The sequence below is a fragment of the Chlorocebus sabaeus genome, chromosome 23, assembly GCF_047675955.1.
Source record: "Chlorocebus sabaeus isolate Y175 chromosome 23, mChlSab1.0.hap1, whole genome shotgun sequence".
Taxonomy (NCBI): Eukaryota; Metazoa; Chordata; class Mammalia; order Primates; family Cercopithecidae; genus Chlorocebus; species Chlorocebus sabaeus.
This window is the reverse complement of record NC_132926.1, coordinates 62,280,193-62,299,961: the sequence shown is the minus strand read 5'-3', so window position 1 is coordinate 62,299,961 and position 19,769 is coordinate 62,280,193. Positions and strand designations below refer to the sequence as shown.

Genomic DNA, 19,769 nt, shown 5'->3' with positions numbered 1-19,769 from the left:
AGCTTCGTCTCAGATGGGCACCCGGTTGTGTGAGGTTTCAGTCTGCCCCTACCAGGGGGGTGCCTCCCAGTTAGGCTACTTGGGGGTCAGGGACCCACTTGAGGAGGCAGTCTGTCCATTCTCAGATCTCAAACTCCATGCTGGGAGAACCACTACTCTCTTCAAAGCTGTCAGACAGGGATATTTAAATCTGCAGAAGTTTCTGCTGCCTTTTGTTTGGCTATGCCCTGCCCCCAGAGGTGGAGTTTACAGAGGCAGGCAGGCCTCCTTGAGCTGCGGTGGGCTCCACCAGTTTGAGCTTCCCAGCCACTTTGTTTACCTACTCAAGCCTCAGCAATGGTAGGTGCCCCTCCCCAAGCCTCACTGCTGCCTTGCAGTTTGATCTCAGACTGCTGTGCTAGCAATGAGGGAGGCCCTGTGTGCGTGGGACCCTCTGAACCAGGCGCAGGATATAATCTGGTGTGCTGTTTGCTAAGACCCTTGGAAAAGCTCAGTATTAGGGTGGGAGTGACCCAATTTTCCAGGTGCTGTGTGTCACGGTTTCCCTTGGCTAGAAAAGGGAATTCCCTTACCCCTTTCGCCCCCTGGGTGAGGCCATGCCTTGCTGTGCTTTGGCTCTCACTCGGTGGGCTGCACCCACTGTCCTGCACCCACTGTCCGACATGCCCCAGTGAGATGAACCCAGTACCTCAGTTGGAAATGCAGAAATCACCCATCTTCTGTGTTGCTCATGCTGGGAACTATAGCCTGGAGCTGTACCTATTGGGCCATCTTGGAACTGATACCCCTCTCCAAATTCTTTAATCCATGTTTTATAGTTTTCATTATAGAGATATTTCACTTCTTTGGTTAATTCCTAGGTATTTAATTTCATTTGTGGTTGTTGTAAATGAGATTAATTTTTTTTTTCAGATTGTTCACTATTGGTATATAGAAATGCTGCTGATTTTTGTATGTTGAGTTTGTATCCTGCAACTTTACTGAATTTTTTTTATCAGTTGTAATAGTTTTTTGGTAGAGTTTTTAGGTTTCTTCCGAATATAAGAGCATATCCTCTGCAAATAAGGATAATTTGACTTCTTCCTCTCTGATTTGGATGCCCATTATTTTTTCTCTTGTCTCATTGCTCTAGCTAGTACTTCTTGTACTATGTTGAACCACAGTGTTGAAAGTGGGCATCCTTATATTCCAAATCTTAGAGGAAAGGCTTTCAGTTTTTCCCCATTCAGTATGCTATGAGCTGTGGGTCTATTGCATATGTCTTTTATTATGTTGAGGTGTGTTCCTTCTATACCTAGTTTTTCTAGGTTTTTTTTCATGAAGGGATGTTGAAATTTATCAAATGCTTTTCTAATGTCAATTAAAATGATCATATGGTTTTTGTCCTTCATTCTGTTGATATGATGTATCGCATTGATTTATTTGCATATGTTGAACCATGCTTGCATCCCTGGGATAAATCCCACTTGGTCATGATGAATGATCTTTTTAACACATTATCGAATTTGGTTTGCTAGTATTTTGTTGAGGATTTTTGCATCAATATTCATCAGAGATATTGGCCTGCAGTTTTCTTTTTTAATGTGTCTTTATCAGGTTTTGGTACCGGGGTAATACTGGCCTCATAGAATGAGTTTGGAAGTAGTCCCTTCTCTATTTTTTGGAATAGCTCGAGTAGGATTGGTACTAGTTTTTCTTTAAATGTTTGGTAGAATTCAGCAGTGAAGTCATTGAGTCCTGGCCTTTTCTTTACTGGGAGACATTTTATTATGGTTTCATCTTGTTTCTTGTTATTGGTCTGTTCAGGCTTTGGACTTCTTCATGGTTCAATCTTATAGGTTGTATGTATCTAGGGATTTGTCTATTTCTTCTAGGTTTTTCAGTTTATTGGCATATAGTTGTTCCTACTAGCCACTGATGATCATCTGACTTTCTGTGGTATAAATTGTAATGTCTCCTTTTTCATCTCTGATTTATTTGGATCTTTTCTCTTATTTTCTTAGTCTGGCTAAAGGTTTGTCAATTTTGTTTAACTTTTCAAAAATCCAACTTTTTGTTTCATTGATATTTTGTATTGTCTTCTTTCAGTTTCACTTAGTTCTGCTCTGATTTTTATTATTTATTTGATTAATTTTGCATTTGGTGTGCTCTTGCTTTTCTAGTTCTTTAAGGTGCATTGTTAGTTTGTTTGAAGTTTTTCTTCCTTTTTGATGTTGTAGGTACTTGTAGGTATAACATTTGCTCTCAGAGCTGCTTTTGCTGTGCCTCATAGGTTTTGGTATGTTGTGTTTCCATTATCATTTGCTTCAAAAATTTTTTCAATTTCCTTCTTAATTTCTTCATTGACCCACTGGTCATTCAGGAGCATATGTTTAATTTCCATGTATTTGTATAGCTTCCAAAATTCCTCTTGTTATTGATTTCTAGTTTTATTTCATTGTGATCAGAGAAGATGCTTGACATGATTTCATCTTTTTGAATGTTTTTAGACATGCTTGGTGACTTAACATATGATCTGTCCTTGGGAATAACCCATATTCTGAGGAAAAAAATTTGTATTCTGTAGCTACTGGATGAAATGTTCTGTAAATATCTATTAGGTCAATTTGGTCTGTAGTGCAGACTAAGTGTGATGTTTCTTTGTTTATTCATCTACAAGATCTTTCCAATGCTGAATGTGGGGTGTTGAAGTCATCAGCTATTATTACATTGATGTCTGTCTCTCTCTTCAGCTCTAATAATATTTCCTTTATCTATCTATGTGCTCCAGTGTTGGGTGCATATATAAGATTGTTATATCCTCTTGCTGGATTGACCCCTTTATTATCATATAGTGGCCTTCTTTGTCTCCTTGTATAGTTTTTGTCTTAAAATCTATTTTGTCTGATATAAGTATAGGTACTTCTGCTCCTTTTCAGTTTCTATTGGCATGGATTATCTTTTTTCCTCCCCTTTCTTTTATTTCTATGTGTGTCTTCATAGGTGAACTGTATTTCCTGCATGCAACAGATCACTAGGTCCTGTTCTTTTTAAATCCATGCAGCCATTTCATGTCTTTTGATAGAATAATTTAGTCCATTTATATTCGTTGTTAATATTGATAAGTAAGGACTTACTCCTACCATTTTCTTATTTGTTTTCTGGTCTTCTCTCCCTTCTTTCTTCTCTTTCTGTTTTCCTTTTAGTGAAGGCACTTTTCTTTGGTGATATGATTTAGTTTCTTGCTTTTCATTTTTTCTGTATTCGTTATATGTTTTTTGGTTTGAGGTTACCATGTGGCTTGCAAATAGTATCTTATAACCCATTATTTTAAGTTGATAACAACTGTTTGCATAAACAAGCAAGCCAAAGGAAAGCTAATAAAGATGTTATGCCTTAATTTTGTCTCCTGATTTTTAACTTTTTGTTATTTCTATTTGTATGTTATTGTACTATCTATGTCTTGAAAAGTCATTGTAGTAATTATGTTTGATTGGTCCATCATTCAGTCTTTCTACTTAAGATGGTTTATACACTGCAGCTACAGGTTTTTAATATTCTGTGTACTTACTATTACCAGTGAGGTTTTTTGTTTTTTGTTTTTTGTTTTGTTTTTTTACCTTCAGATGATTTCTTATTGCTCATTAGCATCCTTTCTTTCTGACTGAAGCACTCCCTTTAGCATTTCTTGTAGGACAGGTGTGGTGTTGATTAAATCCCTCAGTTTTTGTTTGTCTGAAAAAGTCTTTGTTTTTCCTTCATGTTTGAAGGATATTTTCATGGATATATTACTTCTAGGGTAAACTTTTTTCCTTCAGCACTTTAAATATGTCATGCCACTCTCTCCTGGTTTGTAAGGTTTCCACTGAAAAGTCTGGTGCCAGATGTATTGGAGCTCCATTGTATGTTATTTGTTTTTTGTTTTTTGTTTTTTCTCTTGCTGCTTTTAGGATCCTCTTTTAATTCTTGACCTTTGGGAGTTTGACGACAAAATGCCTTGAGGTTGTGTTCTTTGGGTTAAATATGCTTGGTGTTCTATAACATTCTTATACTTGGATATTGATATCTTTCTCTAGGTTTGGAAAGCTTTCTGTTATTATTAATTTGAATAAACTTTTTGCTCCTATCTCACTCTCCACCTCCTCTTTAAAGCCAACAACTCTTAGTTTTGCCCTTTTGAGACTATTTTCTAGATCCTGCAGATGTGCTTCATTGTTTTTTTTTTTTAAGTCTTTTTTTCTTTTGTCTCCTCTGACTGTATATTTTCAAACAGCCTGTCTTTAAGCTCAATGAATTCTTTCTTCTTCTTGATCAGTTCTTCTATTAAAAGACTCTGGTGTATTCTTCAATATGTCAGTTGTGTTTTTCTGGTCCTCAATTTCTGCTTAATTTTTAAAAATTATTTCAATCTCTTTGTTAAATTTGACATATAGAACTCTGAGTTCCTTCTGTGCGTTATCTCGAATTTATTTGAATTTCCTCAAAACAGCTACTTTGAATTCCTTTTCTGAAAGATTTCGTATTTCTATTTCTCCAGGATTGATTCCTAGTGCCTTATTTCATTCATTTTATGAGGTTATGTTTTCTTGGATGGTCTTGATACTGGTGGATGTCTGTCTGTGTGGGCATTGAAGAGATAGGTATTTACTGTTGTCTTCTCAGTCGGGACTTAGCACTTGTCCTTGAGAATACTTTTTTTGAAAGGACTTGGGTATTGTGATCTAAGCTGTATCTGCTTCAGGGTGCACCCCAAGCCCAGTAACGCTGTGGTCCTTGCAGACTCCTAGAGGTACCACCTTGGTGGTCTTGGACAAGATCTGGAAAAATTCTCTGTATTACCAGGCAGAGACTTTTGTCGTCTTCCCTTACTTTCTCCCAAACAAACACAGTCTCTCTGTTCTGAGCCACCTGGAGCTGGGGATGAAGTGATGCAAACTCCCATGAGGCCACCACCACTATGATTGTACTGGGTCAGACCTGAAGGCAGCACAGCACCAGGTCTCACTGAAAGCCTACTATAACCACTCCCTGGCTACCACTTATGTTCACTTCAGGCCCTGTGACTCTACTGTCAGCAGGTGGTAAAGCCAGAGAGGCTTGTGTCCTTCCCTTCAGGGTGGTGAGTTCCCTGAGGCCCTAGGCATTTTCAGAGGTGCCATCCAGAAGTCAGGGACTGGAGTCAAAAACCTTAGAAGTTTACCTGGTGTCCTATTGTACTGCAGCTGAGTTGGCACTCAAACCAGAAGATGCAGTCTTTCCCACTCTTCCCTCCCCTTTCCAAAGGAAGAGGAGCCACACCCCATGGTGTGAGTGGCAGTGGGATGCTCTTTTATAGCCACACTCTCTTTTCTCTCACTCTCACCCCCTCCTTCACCACTGGCAACCATTAATTGATTTTTCATTTTTATACTTTCCTTATTCCAGGAATGTTTTATAAGTGGAATTACACAGTATATAACATTTTGGCATTGACTTTTTTTCCCCCTCTCTGCGTAATCCTCTGAAGATTCATCCAAGTTTGATCATTTTATTGCTAAGTAGTATTCAAAGTAAGAAAGTACCACAGTTTGTTTAATAACTTACCTACTGAAGGACATCTGAGTTGTTTCTTGTTTTTGGCTATTATGAATGAGCTATTATGTAGGTTTTTGTATGTAGGTTTTTCATTTCTTTGGGATAAATGCCCAATAATGTAATTGCGGGGTAATAAGGTAGTTATATGTTTCAGCTGCCATACTTTTGGCTATAACATTTTACATTTCTAGCAGCAGTGTATGAATGATTCAACATCCTCATCAATATTTGATGTTGTCACTATTTTTTATTGTAATCATTCTGATAGGTGTGTAGTGATACACTGTGGTTTTACTTTGCATTTTCCTAATGGCTAATGATATTGAATATCATTTCATGTGCTTAGGCTTCCGAGTAGCTAGGACCAGAGCCATATGCTACCACCCCCAGCTAATTTTTAAAAATTTCTTTTTGTAGAGATGGGTTCTTGCTATGTTGCGCAGGTTGGTCTGGAACTCCTGGGCTCAAGGGATTTTCTTACCTCCACCTCTCAAAGTTCTGGAATTACAGGCATAAGCCACTGTGCTTGGCCAGTGATACTGTTTTAATTTTGGTGTTCTTGTGTCTGTTACTAATATATAGAAATACAATTGATGTAATTTTATCTTCTGCCCTGTAACTTTGCTGAATTCCTTTATAGAAGTTTTCTCTCTCTTTCTTTTTTCCTTTTCCTTCCTTCTTTACCTTTTTTCCTCCTCTTCCTCCTCCTCCTCCTGCTTTTTCTCCTCCTCCTCTTCTTTCTGTAGATTTTCTGAGATTTTGTACACAAACATGTCACCTGGAAATAGGAAATTTTATTTCTTTCATTCTCACTTGTGTGACTTTTGTTTCCCTTTTGTGCCCTTTGCACTGGCTTGAACATCCAGTTGTATGATAAGAGCATTATTATTGAGAACATTGAGAGTAGATGGCTTTGCCATGTTCCTGATCTAACACTCAGTTTTACCATCAATGTTAACTGTAGGCTTTATGTAGATTCTCTGTACTGCATTGTGAAAGTTCCTCTCTATTCCTACTTTTATAAGAACAACTTTTAAAAAAAAAGATATGGGGTCTTTCTATGTTGTCAGGATGGCCTCAAACTCCCGGGCTCAAGTAACCTTCTCACCTCAGCCTCCCCAGTAGCTGGGACTATAGGAGTACCACACCAACCCAGCTAGAATGAATATTTTTAAATGCTTTAAAAATTTTCTCATCAGTTGATTTTCTTTTCTTCAGCCTATGTGATTTTTCTTTTTTAGCCTATAAATAGAGTGGATTATACCGATTGAATTTTGAATGTTGAATCAGTCTTGCATCCTTGGAATAGACCCCACTTGGTCATGGTGTGTAATTCTTTACACATATTGCTGAATTCTGTTTTCTAATATTTTGTTAATAATTTTTGCATCTATGTTTATTAGGAATATCGGTATGTAGTTTTCTTTTTTGTACTATCTTTGTCTGATTTGGTATCAGGGTTTTACTAACTTCATAAAATGAATTGAGAAATCATCTCTCTTCCTCTTTTCCTGGAAGAGATTGTGTAGAATTAATGTTAATTCTTCTTTCAACATTTGACAGAATTGCCCAGTGAAACTATGTAGTCATGGAGATTTCTTTTTTGGGAGTTTAACAATTACAAATTCAATTTCCTTTATAGTTATAGGGCATGCAATGTACTTATTTAATATTGGGTGAGTTTTAGCAGTTTGTGTTTTTTGAGGAATTTGTCCATTTCATCTAAGTTGTCAAATTCATGTCCATAGCATTGTTTATGGGGTTCCCTTGCTATTTTTTTTGATGTCTGCAGGGTCTGTAATTATATCTTCTGCTTCATTCTCAATATTCTCAATTTTCTAGGAGTGGCAGGCTCCCTGGTTTGTTCTTAATATGTGTATATTTTTAGTTACACAAGTTATATGTTGGTACATTTTTGTTACAGAATTCTAACCACCCAGAGTATGAAATATAAGGAGTAGAGTTCTCTTTCATTATCTTCTGCACCTGTTCCTCTCATCCTCCTTCTTGACTCAGAGGTAAGGAAAGTGAACAGTTTGGGGTGTGTCTTCCGGGACTGTGACTCCTACCCCTAAGTAATATTTGGTCACCTGGTGGACATTTTTTCTCCGACTCTTCAAGGATCAGAAGGAGCTTTGATGATGAAACTGGTGGTGGGGAAAGTCAAGGAGGAAAAGAGGAAAGCCAGAGGGGGAGGTCAGAGGGAGGAACAAACAGCCATCTTTCTCTGCTATAAGAGGAAGCTCCTTCTATCTAGTGTCCCCACATGTTCCCCATATGAAGGCTATGACTTCAGGGGCAGATGTAGAATGGGCTTGTTTGGTGGTGTACCAGATGAAGGAGTCCAGAAGCCTAGCTTCTGGAAAATATCTGATCTTTCAGCAAATTCTGTTGTCTCTTCCTTCAAAATATATCCAGAAGATGACCATTATCCATTGTTTTCACAACTAACATTGTGATCCAAACCAATCTCATCTGTCTCCTGGATTATTGCAAAAGGCCCACTGTTCTCTCTGATTCTGCCTTTGCCTTCTAAAAGTCTATTCTCAACACAGTTACCAGAGTGATCTTTTCAAATGTAATTTCTCATGCAAAACTCTCCAAGCTTCCCATGTCACTGAATCTAAAACTAATCAATTAGCAAGACCTAACTACCTGTTTACAAGGCAATGCAGCTAATAGGGAAACATCTTAGATAACACCACAAGGACACAATCAACCATTTCCAAACTGTGGAAAATTCTGGAAGATAAATTAGTTTTTTCCAACAGGTAAATGCCTTTAAAAAGGAGGGAGAACTGTTGTAGATTAAAAGATGTAATGTTGACCAATTGCAATATGTGGACTTTGTTTGGCTCTTGATCTCAACAATAGAGTTATACAAAGATATTTTAGCATATTGGGAGGAAATTGAGTATGGCTTGGTTATTAAATTATATAAAATAATTATGGTTAAATTCATTTGGTGAGATAATGATATTTCTGTTATGCTTTTTAAAAGTTCATATCTTTGGAGGTACATACTGCTGCCTTCAAGGAGAAATGACATAATGTCTGGAATTTGCTTTAAAATACAGCAAATCCCCCACTCCTCTATCTCAAACAACTAAATAAAAAGAAATGAACAAAAGATTAAAAGTGTGTGTATGCAGTGGATGGAACAAGAATGGCAGAATACTGATAACTGTTGAAACTGGATTATGTGTACATGAAGCTGCATTCCTATTATACAATTCTCTCTACTTTAGTCTGAAAATTTTTACCACACAAAAAATGCTCCTTGGCCCCTCTTTTTTAGGGATTCTTTAAGAAACTAGAGATTTAATCTCATCAGCAATTTTTTACAAGGCTACATTTGCCCTATCTTCATTCTCCCTCTGCCTGGGGACAGTCTGCAGTGCCCTTTCAAATTTGGGCCTACCTTGGTCCTCTGGGTATTTCTACTGCTTTTTTAATGCAGTGACTTCTGGGAGTCCTCCTCATACTTGTCAACTAGTAGTCCCACTGGATTGGGGTCACTGCCCCAAATGAGGTATCTCTAATTTTAGATTGGAATCAGGGAAATCCAGATGGGTTGCCACTTATAACGGGTATACATTTCAGCCCATGAGCAGAGATGTGCAGGAGATAGTATGCAATTTTCTTATATAACTCCATTTAATTTGTAATTTAAGCCTTGGTTCTATTGATGTCCTGTTTGGATTTCCACCTCTCCCTATTTGGAAATCATACAGGGCTGAGGTTTTGAGGGTGGGGTGAGAGCATAGTCTCTGGTTATTGGAGCATACAGCTGAAGTTTAGATGCCCATCAGCTCAGTTGCCAGGGCATCTTTAGGTGGTGTGGCTCCTATGCCATGTGTGAGATAGGTTGCCATGATTCTGCTTATATGCATAATACAGCCAGCCCTTCTTGAAGTTTTTGCCACATGTACCTCTTCAGCCACATTTCAGAGGGCTCCTCTCCTCCACAGTTTGAAGATCTCTCTCTCTCCCTGACCTAATCAGTACCTCTCAACACTGTAGCAGAGTAAGAAGGGGGCATGCCTAATTAAAAAAATCCTGCTTCCATTATGTTTCTGCTAACTTTCCTCTTTCCTATGGAGTTTGAGATTTTAGACATAAAAGTCAGGTAGGGTGTGGTGGCTCATGCCTGTAATCCTAGCACTTTGGGAGCCTGAGGCAGGAGGATATCTTGAGGCTAGGAGTTCAAGACCAACCTGGGCAACATACTGAGACCCTGTTTCTAAAAAAGAAAAAAAAAAAATTAGTGAGGTGTGGTGGTTTGTGCCTGGTGCCGGTTGTTCCAGCTACTTGGGAGGCTGAAGTGTGAGGATCACTTGAGCCAGGGGCTGAAGTGACCTATGATCACACCACTGCACTCCAGCCTGGGTGACAGAGGGAGACCCTATCTCTCACAAAACAAAACAAAATAAAAACAACAGCAGCAGCAACAAATAAAAAACATAGAAAGAAAAGTCAAGATGATTAACATGCTATTGCTGCTTTCAGCCCTGCCATACCCTTCCTCTGAGCAATGAACACAAAGCCTGCTACCTGCTTGAGTCCAGAAGGGAAAGGGTGAAAAAAAAGGAGAAAAGAAAAAAATTAAATAGAAACATGTTAACATCTCAAAATATTCTGCCACATTTGAGATACGAGAGAGTTGAATTCATTAGAGGACTTCTACTGGAAAAAAGGAATTGTTCTTGAAAAGGAAGTCTCTGCAGTTGCACAGACTGTGTTGGACCTAGGTCCGCAGAACGCTGTGATGTCATCATTGAGGTCAGAGAATCTGCTGTGGGCCTGGTGACCTTTGAACCTTAACAGCCCTGCAATGTAGTGAGCACTGGGCAGTGCTGCTCGTTCACTAAGCGGTCTTGAGTTCTTCAGCTATTTAGGAGATTCAACTACGTTTATTCATACTGAATCTTTTTAATGAATTTCCTGAGAGCCAAGAAGGGCCAATCTACAGGAAAAAGGGGGAGGTGGACATTAAGCATCTTCTAGAAACTCTTCTAGCTGATACCATGAAACGACGACAAAAGAGGAAACATTTGGAAAATGAAGAGTCCCAGGAAACCGCTGAGAAGGGAGGAGGTATGTGCTGGGCAAACTGTCTGGGTCACAAGCGTCACTGGCCAGCCTGAGCCTTTTTTAAAAATTTTTTTTTTTTGAGACGGAGTCTGGCTCTGTCGCCCAGGCTGGAGTGCGGTGGTGCGATCTCGGCTCACTGCAACCTCCGCCGCCCGGGTTCACGCCATTCTCCTGCCTCAGCCTCCCGAGTAGCTGGGACTACAGGCGCCCGCCCCCACGCCTGGCTAATTTTTTGTATTTTTAGTAGAGATGGGGTTTCATCATGTTAGCCAGGATGGTCTCGATCTCCTGACCTCGTGATCCGCCTGCCTCGGCCTCCTTTTTTTTGTTTGTTTTTTCTTTTTCTTTTGAAATGGAGTCTTGCTCTGTCGCCCAGGCTGGAGTGCAGTGGCGTGATTTCGGCTCACTGCAAGCCCCACCTCCTGGGTTCTCGCCATTCTCCTGCCTCAGCCTCCCGAGTAGCTGGGACTACAGGCGCTCACCACAATGCCCAGCTAATTTTTTAAAAAAAATTGTTTATTTTTAGTAGAGATGGGGTTTCATCGTGGTAGCCAGGATGGTTTCCATCTCTTGACCTCGTGATCCACCCGCCTCAGTCTCCCAAAGTGCTGGGATTAATGGCGTGAGTCACCGCACCCGGCCAGCCTGAGCTTTCTTTAGGGAGGAGGAACTGAGGAGAATGTGCTACCTATACGGTGAGGGGGAGACCTGGCTGTTGGCTGATGCCGGCACATCCATCTTGAGGGTACCCGGATGTGAGATGGACAGGAAGTCCAGATGCCACTGGCACACGATACAGAAAGCCAGCCCTGCTGGGCTGAGAACTTTTGTTCTGGGGCTGCTGGTACCTGGACCTATGTCAGTCTCCAGGCAGGTCGGGGACCCACTTACAGAGACCCAGTGATGCAGCCTGAGTCTCGTCTTTCTCTCATTCTCTTTATTTGCTCTTTCTCTGCGGTAACTGAGGTGGAAGGTGTGAAGGGTGCTGGTAGAAATCTATGAGTTGCACTCTCCCTTTTAGCAGAAACGAAAGAGTAGCCCAATGAGTTAAAGGCCTTGTTGAAAAATATCTTGAGAAGCGGAATACTTGTTAGAAAGCAGATTAAACACTTGTTTGGGGATGGCGTCATACTGAAACCACGGAGGTTTGATTTTTCAGCAGGAAGAATTAACCAATTAATCCAACAGAGTTTGTGAATCCACAGTGTGGGACTTCCCAGAGGAAATGACGCACAGGGTAAGGGTCTTCGATTGCTGTCAGTTTACTTCCCAGGCTGCATGATAATGGCAGGTATTAAATGTAAAGAAGCCGCTTATCCTGAAAGGGGGATGGTCACATGCAGGAGACAGGGCAGAAAGGAGCCTGCCCCAGAGATGGCCCTCGAGGCTTCTGCCCCAGTTAGAGCTCAGCAGCGTCTATGAGGCCCAAAGTTATAAAGACCTGTAAGTTGAGCCCTGGGAATGGAGGCATGAAGACTAGGCATGGAGAGCAGGGGGCTGGGACAGGAAGGGGAAGGCAATGGTTTTCCTCTCCTTCATCTACGCTTACATTTCAGAATTTGTCTGTCTCTGTGTGTGTGTGCGTGCGCACGTGTGTGTTGGGAGGGGGAGGACTGGAGATAATGGGAGCACAGTGGTGGGTTCTGCAGGGTGAGCTTTCTGTCACCATGCCTCGGCCTGGGCAACACTCAATACACATAACAGTGTGTACCGAATTTTTGTTGAGGGTATTCCAGGAGACAGTCACTCATATGCCCATATGTACTCTGATACAGAAAAAGAGTCACACACCTCCACACACAGTGCATACAGTTAGATACACATACCGTTCCTCTATTACATACTCACACAACCCATGTGTGTGACAGTCTTTTCTTCCTACAGAGATTTCATGTGTGTGTCTGGGGGGGTGTGTGTGTCTCCTCAACTCTCACACAAACACAGCTACCTTAAACTATCTCTAAATACCTCTTTAAGAGCCAGTCACACATCATACATGCCATATCTGTAACACATTGTGTAGCAGAGCCAGGCCTGCTTTGCATAGACCACGATGAAACAAAGATTCACCACCATCCCCTTATTAGGGTTGCCAGATAAAATACAGGATGTCCAGTTAAACTTGAATATCAGATAAACCACCAATGATTTTTTAGTATGAGTGTGTCCCAAATATGGTATGGAACGTACTGACACTAAAGATAAGTATGACAAATATTGCATGGGACATACTTACACTAAAAAATTATTTGTAATTTATCTAAAATTCAAATTTAATTTGGCATCAGCTGTTTTTTTGCTAGATCTGGTGACCCTTATATATTCATAATGAGCTAACCTATGATATACTTGTATTTCTGCTTAGTGTCTATCTTCCTTGTCTAGAATGGAAAGTCCACTGAGAAGAAGGACTGTTTTGTTCAGTATTCCTAGAGCCTAGAAGAGTGGACTGGTGTCTGATACATGGTAGCTGTTCATGAAATATTGCCAGATGAATGAATTAATGTACATTATAAATACAAGCCACACCATATAATTAGGAAAAGTTACATATTGCATAATTCCAGGATTGTAAACACAAACTATGCGCACAAACTCCATAGACACAGACACATGTTTCTATAATATACCCACACAAACCTACACATATCAAAGGCTATCTGATATGTATCACTCTTACACTTCAGACCTATTCATAGTCACCACACAGGCCTACGTTCCTAACGATACACTATCAAAATACCTGTTGACTGTAATTAAATATTGGAGTATCCACCAGAAGGCTGTCTCACAAACCATGTGTGTTCACCACACCTGACATACGTCAGCCACTCAGTAAATATTTGTTGGATGGGTAAATGATGCACAAACATTCCCCATCCACCATATCTCTGTGCCCTTCATACCTTTCTCAGGAATGTCAAAGTCCCAAGAGGATGCCCTGCAGCCTGGATCCACTAGAGTGGCCAAAGGCTGGAGCCAAGGGGTGGGAGAAGTTACTTCTACCTCCGAATACTTCTCCTGCGTTTCTTCTTCACGCAAGCTCATCCACGGTGGTAAGGGTGCAGGGCTCCTTGGGCATGTGGCTCCTTGGCTGTGGGGTTCATTTGGCATGAAAATCTTTGAGTGTGGGGCTCTTTGGGACTGGGACTGTTTGGGTACAGGGCTATTTGGGCATGAGACTCTTTGGTTGCAGTGCTGATTGAGTGTAAGACTCTTTGGGAGTGGGACTTTTTGGGTTTGGGGCTCCTTCGGTGTGACACTCTTTGGGTGTGGGGCTCCTTGGATGTGAGATTCTCTGGGTGTGAGGTTCCTTGAGTACGACACTCTGGACACAGGGCGCTATGGGTATGAGACTCTTTGGGTGCTGGGCTCCTTAGGTCTGGGACATTTTGGGTGCAGGGCTCCTTGGGTAGGGGGCAGGAGGCCCATAGATCCAAGGATGAGGCTAAGAGGAAACCCAGGGCAGTTGGATGTGATCAGAGCTCTGCAGAGGTGTCTGGGCAAGATACAGAGCTGTTAGAAGAGCATGGATATGAGCTCAGTGAAGGAGAGCATGAGCCCTGGTGTGCAGTCAGGCAGTCAGGGAGCAGAGGCCAGGAAAGTCTGCTCTTGGGGTGTAGGGCCACAGGACCAGATTAAGCACCTTCAGCAGAACTACTTGGGCTCTGACTTTGCCTTCCAGAGAAAAACAGAGTTCCTCAGCCCAGGCCTCCAGCACTGCAGCAGGACTCTAGCTCAGGCCTATACACCTCACACATACAGCCACACGCTCCACAGGTACACTCTCTGCACACATCCCACACAAATGCGTGACCTGCAGTGCCATTCTCCCACACTACCTCCCACATTCCACAAATAACACATCAGTGATGGCACCAACTCACATCCTCATAGCACACACATGCTGCCAACATTCCACATAAGCTGCAGTCCTCACCACCATACTCCACACCCCTGTATACAGACATCCCAGCAACATCCCTACACACAAATGACACTAGAATCACTATCCCACAATATGAACAACAATCATCAAGCTCACCACACAGCTGCATCACACCACAGTCCCTCTCTCCTGCACCACACATATTCAACGTATGTTCCCCCAGCTCCTGGCATGGCCTGTGCATCTGCTCATGTTTCTAATTTCCTTTCCCAGGAATCCAGAGAATACATCGTGACAGCCCCCAGCCTCAGTCACCCCTGGCCCAGGTTCAGGAACGAGGAGAGACTCCTCCCTGCTCACAACATGTCTCCTTGTCATCCCATTCGTCCTATAAGACTTGTGTGTCCTCTCTGTGTGTAAACAAAGAGGAAAGGGGCATGAAAATATACTACATGCAGGTACAAATGAAAAAAGGTGTGGCTGTCTCCTGGGAGACAGAGGAAACTTCAGAGTCCTTAGAAAAGCAGCCAAGGATGGAAGAAGTGACCCTTCCTGAGGTTGTGAGGGTAGGTACTCCCCCCTCTGATGTGTCCACCAGAAACCTCCTGTCTGACAGTGAGCCCGGCGGGGAGGAGAAAGAGCATGAGGAAAGGACAGAATCAGACAGCCTGCCAGGCTCACCCACCGTTGAGGAGACACCCAGGGCCAAGACTCCTGACTGGCTGGTGACCATGGAGAACGGCTTCAGGTGCATGGCCTGCTGCCGGGTGTTTGCCACCGTGGAAACCCTCCAGGAGCATGTGCAATATGGGATCAGAGAGGGCTTCAGCTGCCACGTCTTTCATCTCACCATGGCTCAGCTGACAGGCAACATGGAATCAGGGAGCACCCAAGATGAGCAGGAGGAGGAAAATGGAAATGAGGAGGAGGAGGAAGAGAAACCAGCAGCAAAGAAGGAGGAGGAGGGGCAGCCCACAGGGGAAGACCTTGGCCTGAGGAGATCCTGGAGCCAATGTCCAGGCTGTGTGTTTCATTCTCCAAAGGACCTTCCAAAGGACCGGAAGTGAGCAAGGGCTGGGTCGTGGGACGCTGAGGGAGCAATGGCTTCCCTGAGCCAGTACTCTCCCCAGTTCAGGCTTAGGTCTCTGTAAGGGAGATTTGGGGGTTTTATTGGCTCAGGGAACAGTGGAAGGGGACATAACTGGGATCCCTGCTTCTTGCCTAGGCATCTAATAAAGTCTTGATTGTAAGTCAGGACTTGTCTTGACCTTTCCAGCTCCTGCAGGAAATTCTGAGAATTTCTAAGGTCTCATTAACTAAGAAGTGTCTTTCTTTGGTTTGATTTTCACACAGCAGCTGAGACTTATGGGCCAGAAAATACTGGAAGATGGTGTGGCCTTCTCTTGCAAGAGGTAAGGAGTGAGATTTGCAGTTTTCTGAGGCTGTGTCATGAGGGCCCAGAGGAATCTAAGGGAAGGAGCTGCAGGGATGCACTGGGTTACCTGGCGGCTCTGCAGCTGCATCAACTTGTGGTGCACCTGGTGCTTCTGGGGGAATTGTCCTCCATTTGCTTAGACGATAAGGTGAAGAGCATTGACTGGGAACTTTCTCAATGTCTCCATGATTGTCCTCAATTCTAAGAGGAAGTACTGCAGCTCTTCAAGGCAGAGAAAACTCAGTTTAACCTCAAGGGCCAGGATTGGCTTGAAAGGACAGGCTGCCAGCAAGATCAGAGGTGTGGAGTCTGAGAGCCTTTGGCCTGAGCTGGGACCTCACCTCAGCCCATGAATATAGCCCTTGAGGAAAAGGGGAATTTGGAGAGGTAACAACATCATCCTCATGAGATACCAAGAGACCTGGAAATGTTTCAGAACCTTCATTTTGCTGCATTTGATCTGGAAATGAACTCACTGTAGGGGTGCATGACTCTGAGCTTTAAAACAAAGGTGAAGGGTAACTGACTAGTGATGCTCGTATTGTTTCTTGCCTCTTCCTGTTCTGCCTCAATTGTTTTCTTCACTTTCAGGTAGAAGAAAGAGCCATGGAGATAGTAGCAGACAGACTGCCCAAGGTATGAAGGAGATGAGGGACCAGCACTCAGTCTAACATGTAAACATCATATGTAATAAAGGTTGTGTTTCAAACCTTCCCTGGATATATTATTTAATTAACAAATTAATCTAACTATCTATTCATCATTTTCTATTGTTTTTTTTCCTTTTTCTTTTTCTTCTTCTTCTTTTTTTTTTTTTTTGAGATGGAGTTTCATTTTTGTTGCCCAGGCTGGAGTGCAATGGCATGATCTCGGCTCACTGCAACCTCTGCCTCCTGAGTTCAAGTGATTCTCCTGCCTCAGCCTCCCAAGTAGCTGGGATTACAGGCACGTGCCAACACACACAGCTAATTTTGTATTTTTTTTAGTAGAGACGAAGTTTCACCATGTTGGTCAGGCTCGTCTCGAACTCCTGGGCTCAAGCGATCCACCCGCCTGGGCCTCCCAAAGTGCTGGGATTGCAGGCGTGAGCCACGGCGCCCAACCCTATTCATTATTTTCGTCTATCTATCTAGTGGTTTGTGAACGAAGTTTTACACCAGCACTGAAGATATCTACCAGCCTTTTCCAGAGGCAGCCATACCCAAACTCCTGGGATTGATTAGGCTTCTGTGTGACAGTTTTTTCAAGGCTGGATGCCACATTTCACATGAGACCATGAGAAACTCCACTACATACCTGTTTCCATCATCCCGCTTTATTAAGCTTAGCACTTTTCTACATTTACTTCAGATGGCTTTGAAGTAAAAATGATTACAAATACAGCTGTAGTCCCCTGTTCCATTGCCTTTCATATGGATTTGGAGTATTTTTTAATACTTCTGTGCATGTTTTATACTATTATATAAATATATAAAATGTTTTGAATATCTTGAAAGTTTCACATACCATTGTACTTCGTTATTACTTTGCAACTTGTTTTTATTAAAAAGTAGGCTTTTAAGATTATCCATTGTCATACACATATCTGTAGTTAACTAATTTTTACTACTGTATTGTAGTTCATTCTATCAATATGCCAACTTTTAATTTATTATCTTTTTGATGAAATTTTAGTTGCATCCAAATTTCCTCTATTACCGTAGAGTGTGAGTCTCTCTCTAGGATGGATGTCCCAGACATCAATCTATCAATGGATGTCCCAGACATCCATTACTGTGCTGAAGTATATAGATATTTCAGTTTAGTAGTAATTGTCATTGTGTATTTCTTCCTTTGTTCAAGTACTTTTTTTCTTTCTTTATTCTTCAATAATGATTAATGCTTTTCTCCACAAATGTTATATACAATTTTTATTCGATGCGGTCCAAGGTATCTTTTCAAGGTCCAAGGTTTTCTTTTCAGTCTCCTTAGATGGCATATTTTTTCTATTATAGTTTAGAATTGGTTATTACTGATGCATATTTTAAATTTTCATTTCACATCTAGCCACCTTTTTGAAATTGTTTAGGTGTATTTCTGTATAGTATTCCGTATTTTTCTATATTCAATCATATTAAATACAAATAAAAAGAATTAGTTTTTTCCTTTTTATTTCTAGACAGCACTTTTATTTTTCTTCTGTTACTGAACAGGCTAGGACCTCTGATATAATATAAAAAAATAGTGACCATAAAAATAACCTAATTTTTTTAAAAAGGTGAGAATGATTGTTGAATTTTATGTGGGTTTGATGCATCTATTCAGATGATTTCGTTCCTTTAGTTGTTAATTTTGTGTAATGCATCATAGGGTTTTGGATGAGGAACGATCCTGGCCTCTCTGAAATAAACCTCATTTTACCATTATTGTTTGATTTTACTGAATTGTTGAATTCACTTTGCTATTAAGAAATTTAGGATTTTTATGACAAAAATAAAATCAGAGTATAATTTTTTTTCTTACATTATCCTTGTCCATTTTTTAATAAAACAAAATTAGCTATCTCCTATGCCATGATTTTTTTCCTCTCATCCCTGAAAGAGCTTCTGTGGAATGGGGGTTCACTTAATCCTTTTTTTAAAATTTAATTTTAAGTTCCAGGATACATGTGCAGGATGTGCAGATTTGTTACATAGGTAAACGTGTGCCATGGTGGTTTGCTGCACCTACCAACCTATCACCTAGGTATGAAGCCCTGCTTGCATTATCCTAGTTCAACTGATTAGTGTTGCCAGAGATTTGTTATTTTAATAATTGAAAATGAAATCTTTTAGTAGTGTTGATATTTTGTATTATTTTCTTTTTTAGATTTTCTAATCATGCCTTTATTGTTTCTTTCCTTCTTTTATAGGTTTACTCAATGTTTTCTTTTTCCAGCATCTATTGAACAATTAACTTACTGCTTTTTAATCATTCTTATTTTTAAATAAATGCATATGAAGCTCTGTAAATTTTCTGAAATATCATTTTAGAAGTATTCTGCAAGTTTTGTGTTATACTTTCATTGTTGTTTATTTCTAAATGTTTTATAATTTCTATTCTGATATTGTCTTTAATCTGTGAATCACATAGGAATACATCTTAAAGTTGCTAAAGTTTTATTGTAACCTGGTGCATAATCGATTTAAAAAGTGTTTCAGATGTACTTGAAAATAATGTGTATTCTCTATTGGATTCAAGTTCATATGCATATCTGTTAATCAGTCTCCTTTATTTTATTCAAATATTTTTTATCCTTTCTATTTTTAAGTTCGATCTTCCAGTTTCTGGTATAGCCAGAAATATTTTACAATGATTGTGAACTTGTCAATTTCTCCTTATATTTGTACAGAGTTAGCTCATATATTTTGAAACTGTATTACAAGTCATGTGAAAATTACTGTTTTTGTACTTTTTTTGGTGGATTTTCTTATTGTCAAATATTTCCCCGCACTTTTTCTCTATTAATTCCTTTCTTGCTTTAAATTCCATTTAGTCTGCTTTAATATGCTTTTTGTCTAAGAACTGTTTTGCTGTATTTACAATATTCAATCTGCTTTTTAGTAAGTGAGTTTATTTCAAAGACTGAGAGGTTCGGAATGATTTCTATCTCTTCCTCTGTGTTTTTCACTTACCATCTTTGGTAGATCATGTTCTAATATCACTCTCTGCTTCCTGCTAGCTAAACTCTGATTTTGTTCAGGTTTTGAGCTTTACTGGGCACAGCCCCAGGAGATGAATCTTGATTTGTTGAAGCTGGTCATATTGGTTCATTCCACT

General features: G+C 40.7%; 1 protein-coding gene and 1 pseudogene across 4 annotated transcripts; both read left to right on the top strand.

Moving 5' to 3' along the window:
* Window positions 1-5,140: 5,140 nt before the first annotated feature.
* Window positions 5,141-19,389, top strand: FAM170A (family with sequence similarity 170 member A). 4 transcript variants are annotated; one of them, XM_073010744.1, is made up of 5 exons: window positions 5,141-7,571; window positions 13,563-13,703; window positions 14,810-15,599; window positions 15,890-15,948; window positions 16,563-16,607. In XM_073010744.1, the coding sequence occupies exons 2-4, from the start codon at window positions 13,565-13,567 to the stop codon at window positions 15,894-15,896; spliced, it is 936 nt and encodes a 311-aa protein (XP_072866845.1). In that variant the 5' UTR covers window positions 5,141-7,571; window positions 13,563-13,564; the 3' UTR covers window positions 15,897-15,948; window positions 16,563-16,607. The 4 variants fall into 4 exon arrangements, with proteins under 4 accessions (XP_072866845.1, XP_008012413.3, XP_037864602.2 ...); XM_008014222.3 differs by lacking the exon at window positions 5,141-7,571 and adding an exon at window positions 10,462-10,650; XM_038008674.2 differs by lacking the exon at window positions 5,141-7,571 and adding an exon at window positions 18,862-19,389 and having other exon boundaries at window positions 10,703-13,703.
* The window catches only part of LOC103244398 (large ribosomal subunit protein uL10m-like), a 37,221-nt pseudogene continuing 34,286 nt past the window's right edge, over window positions 16,835-19,769 (top strand).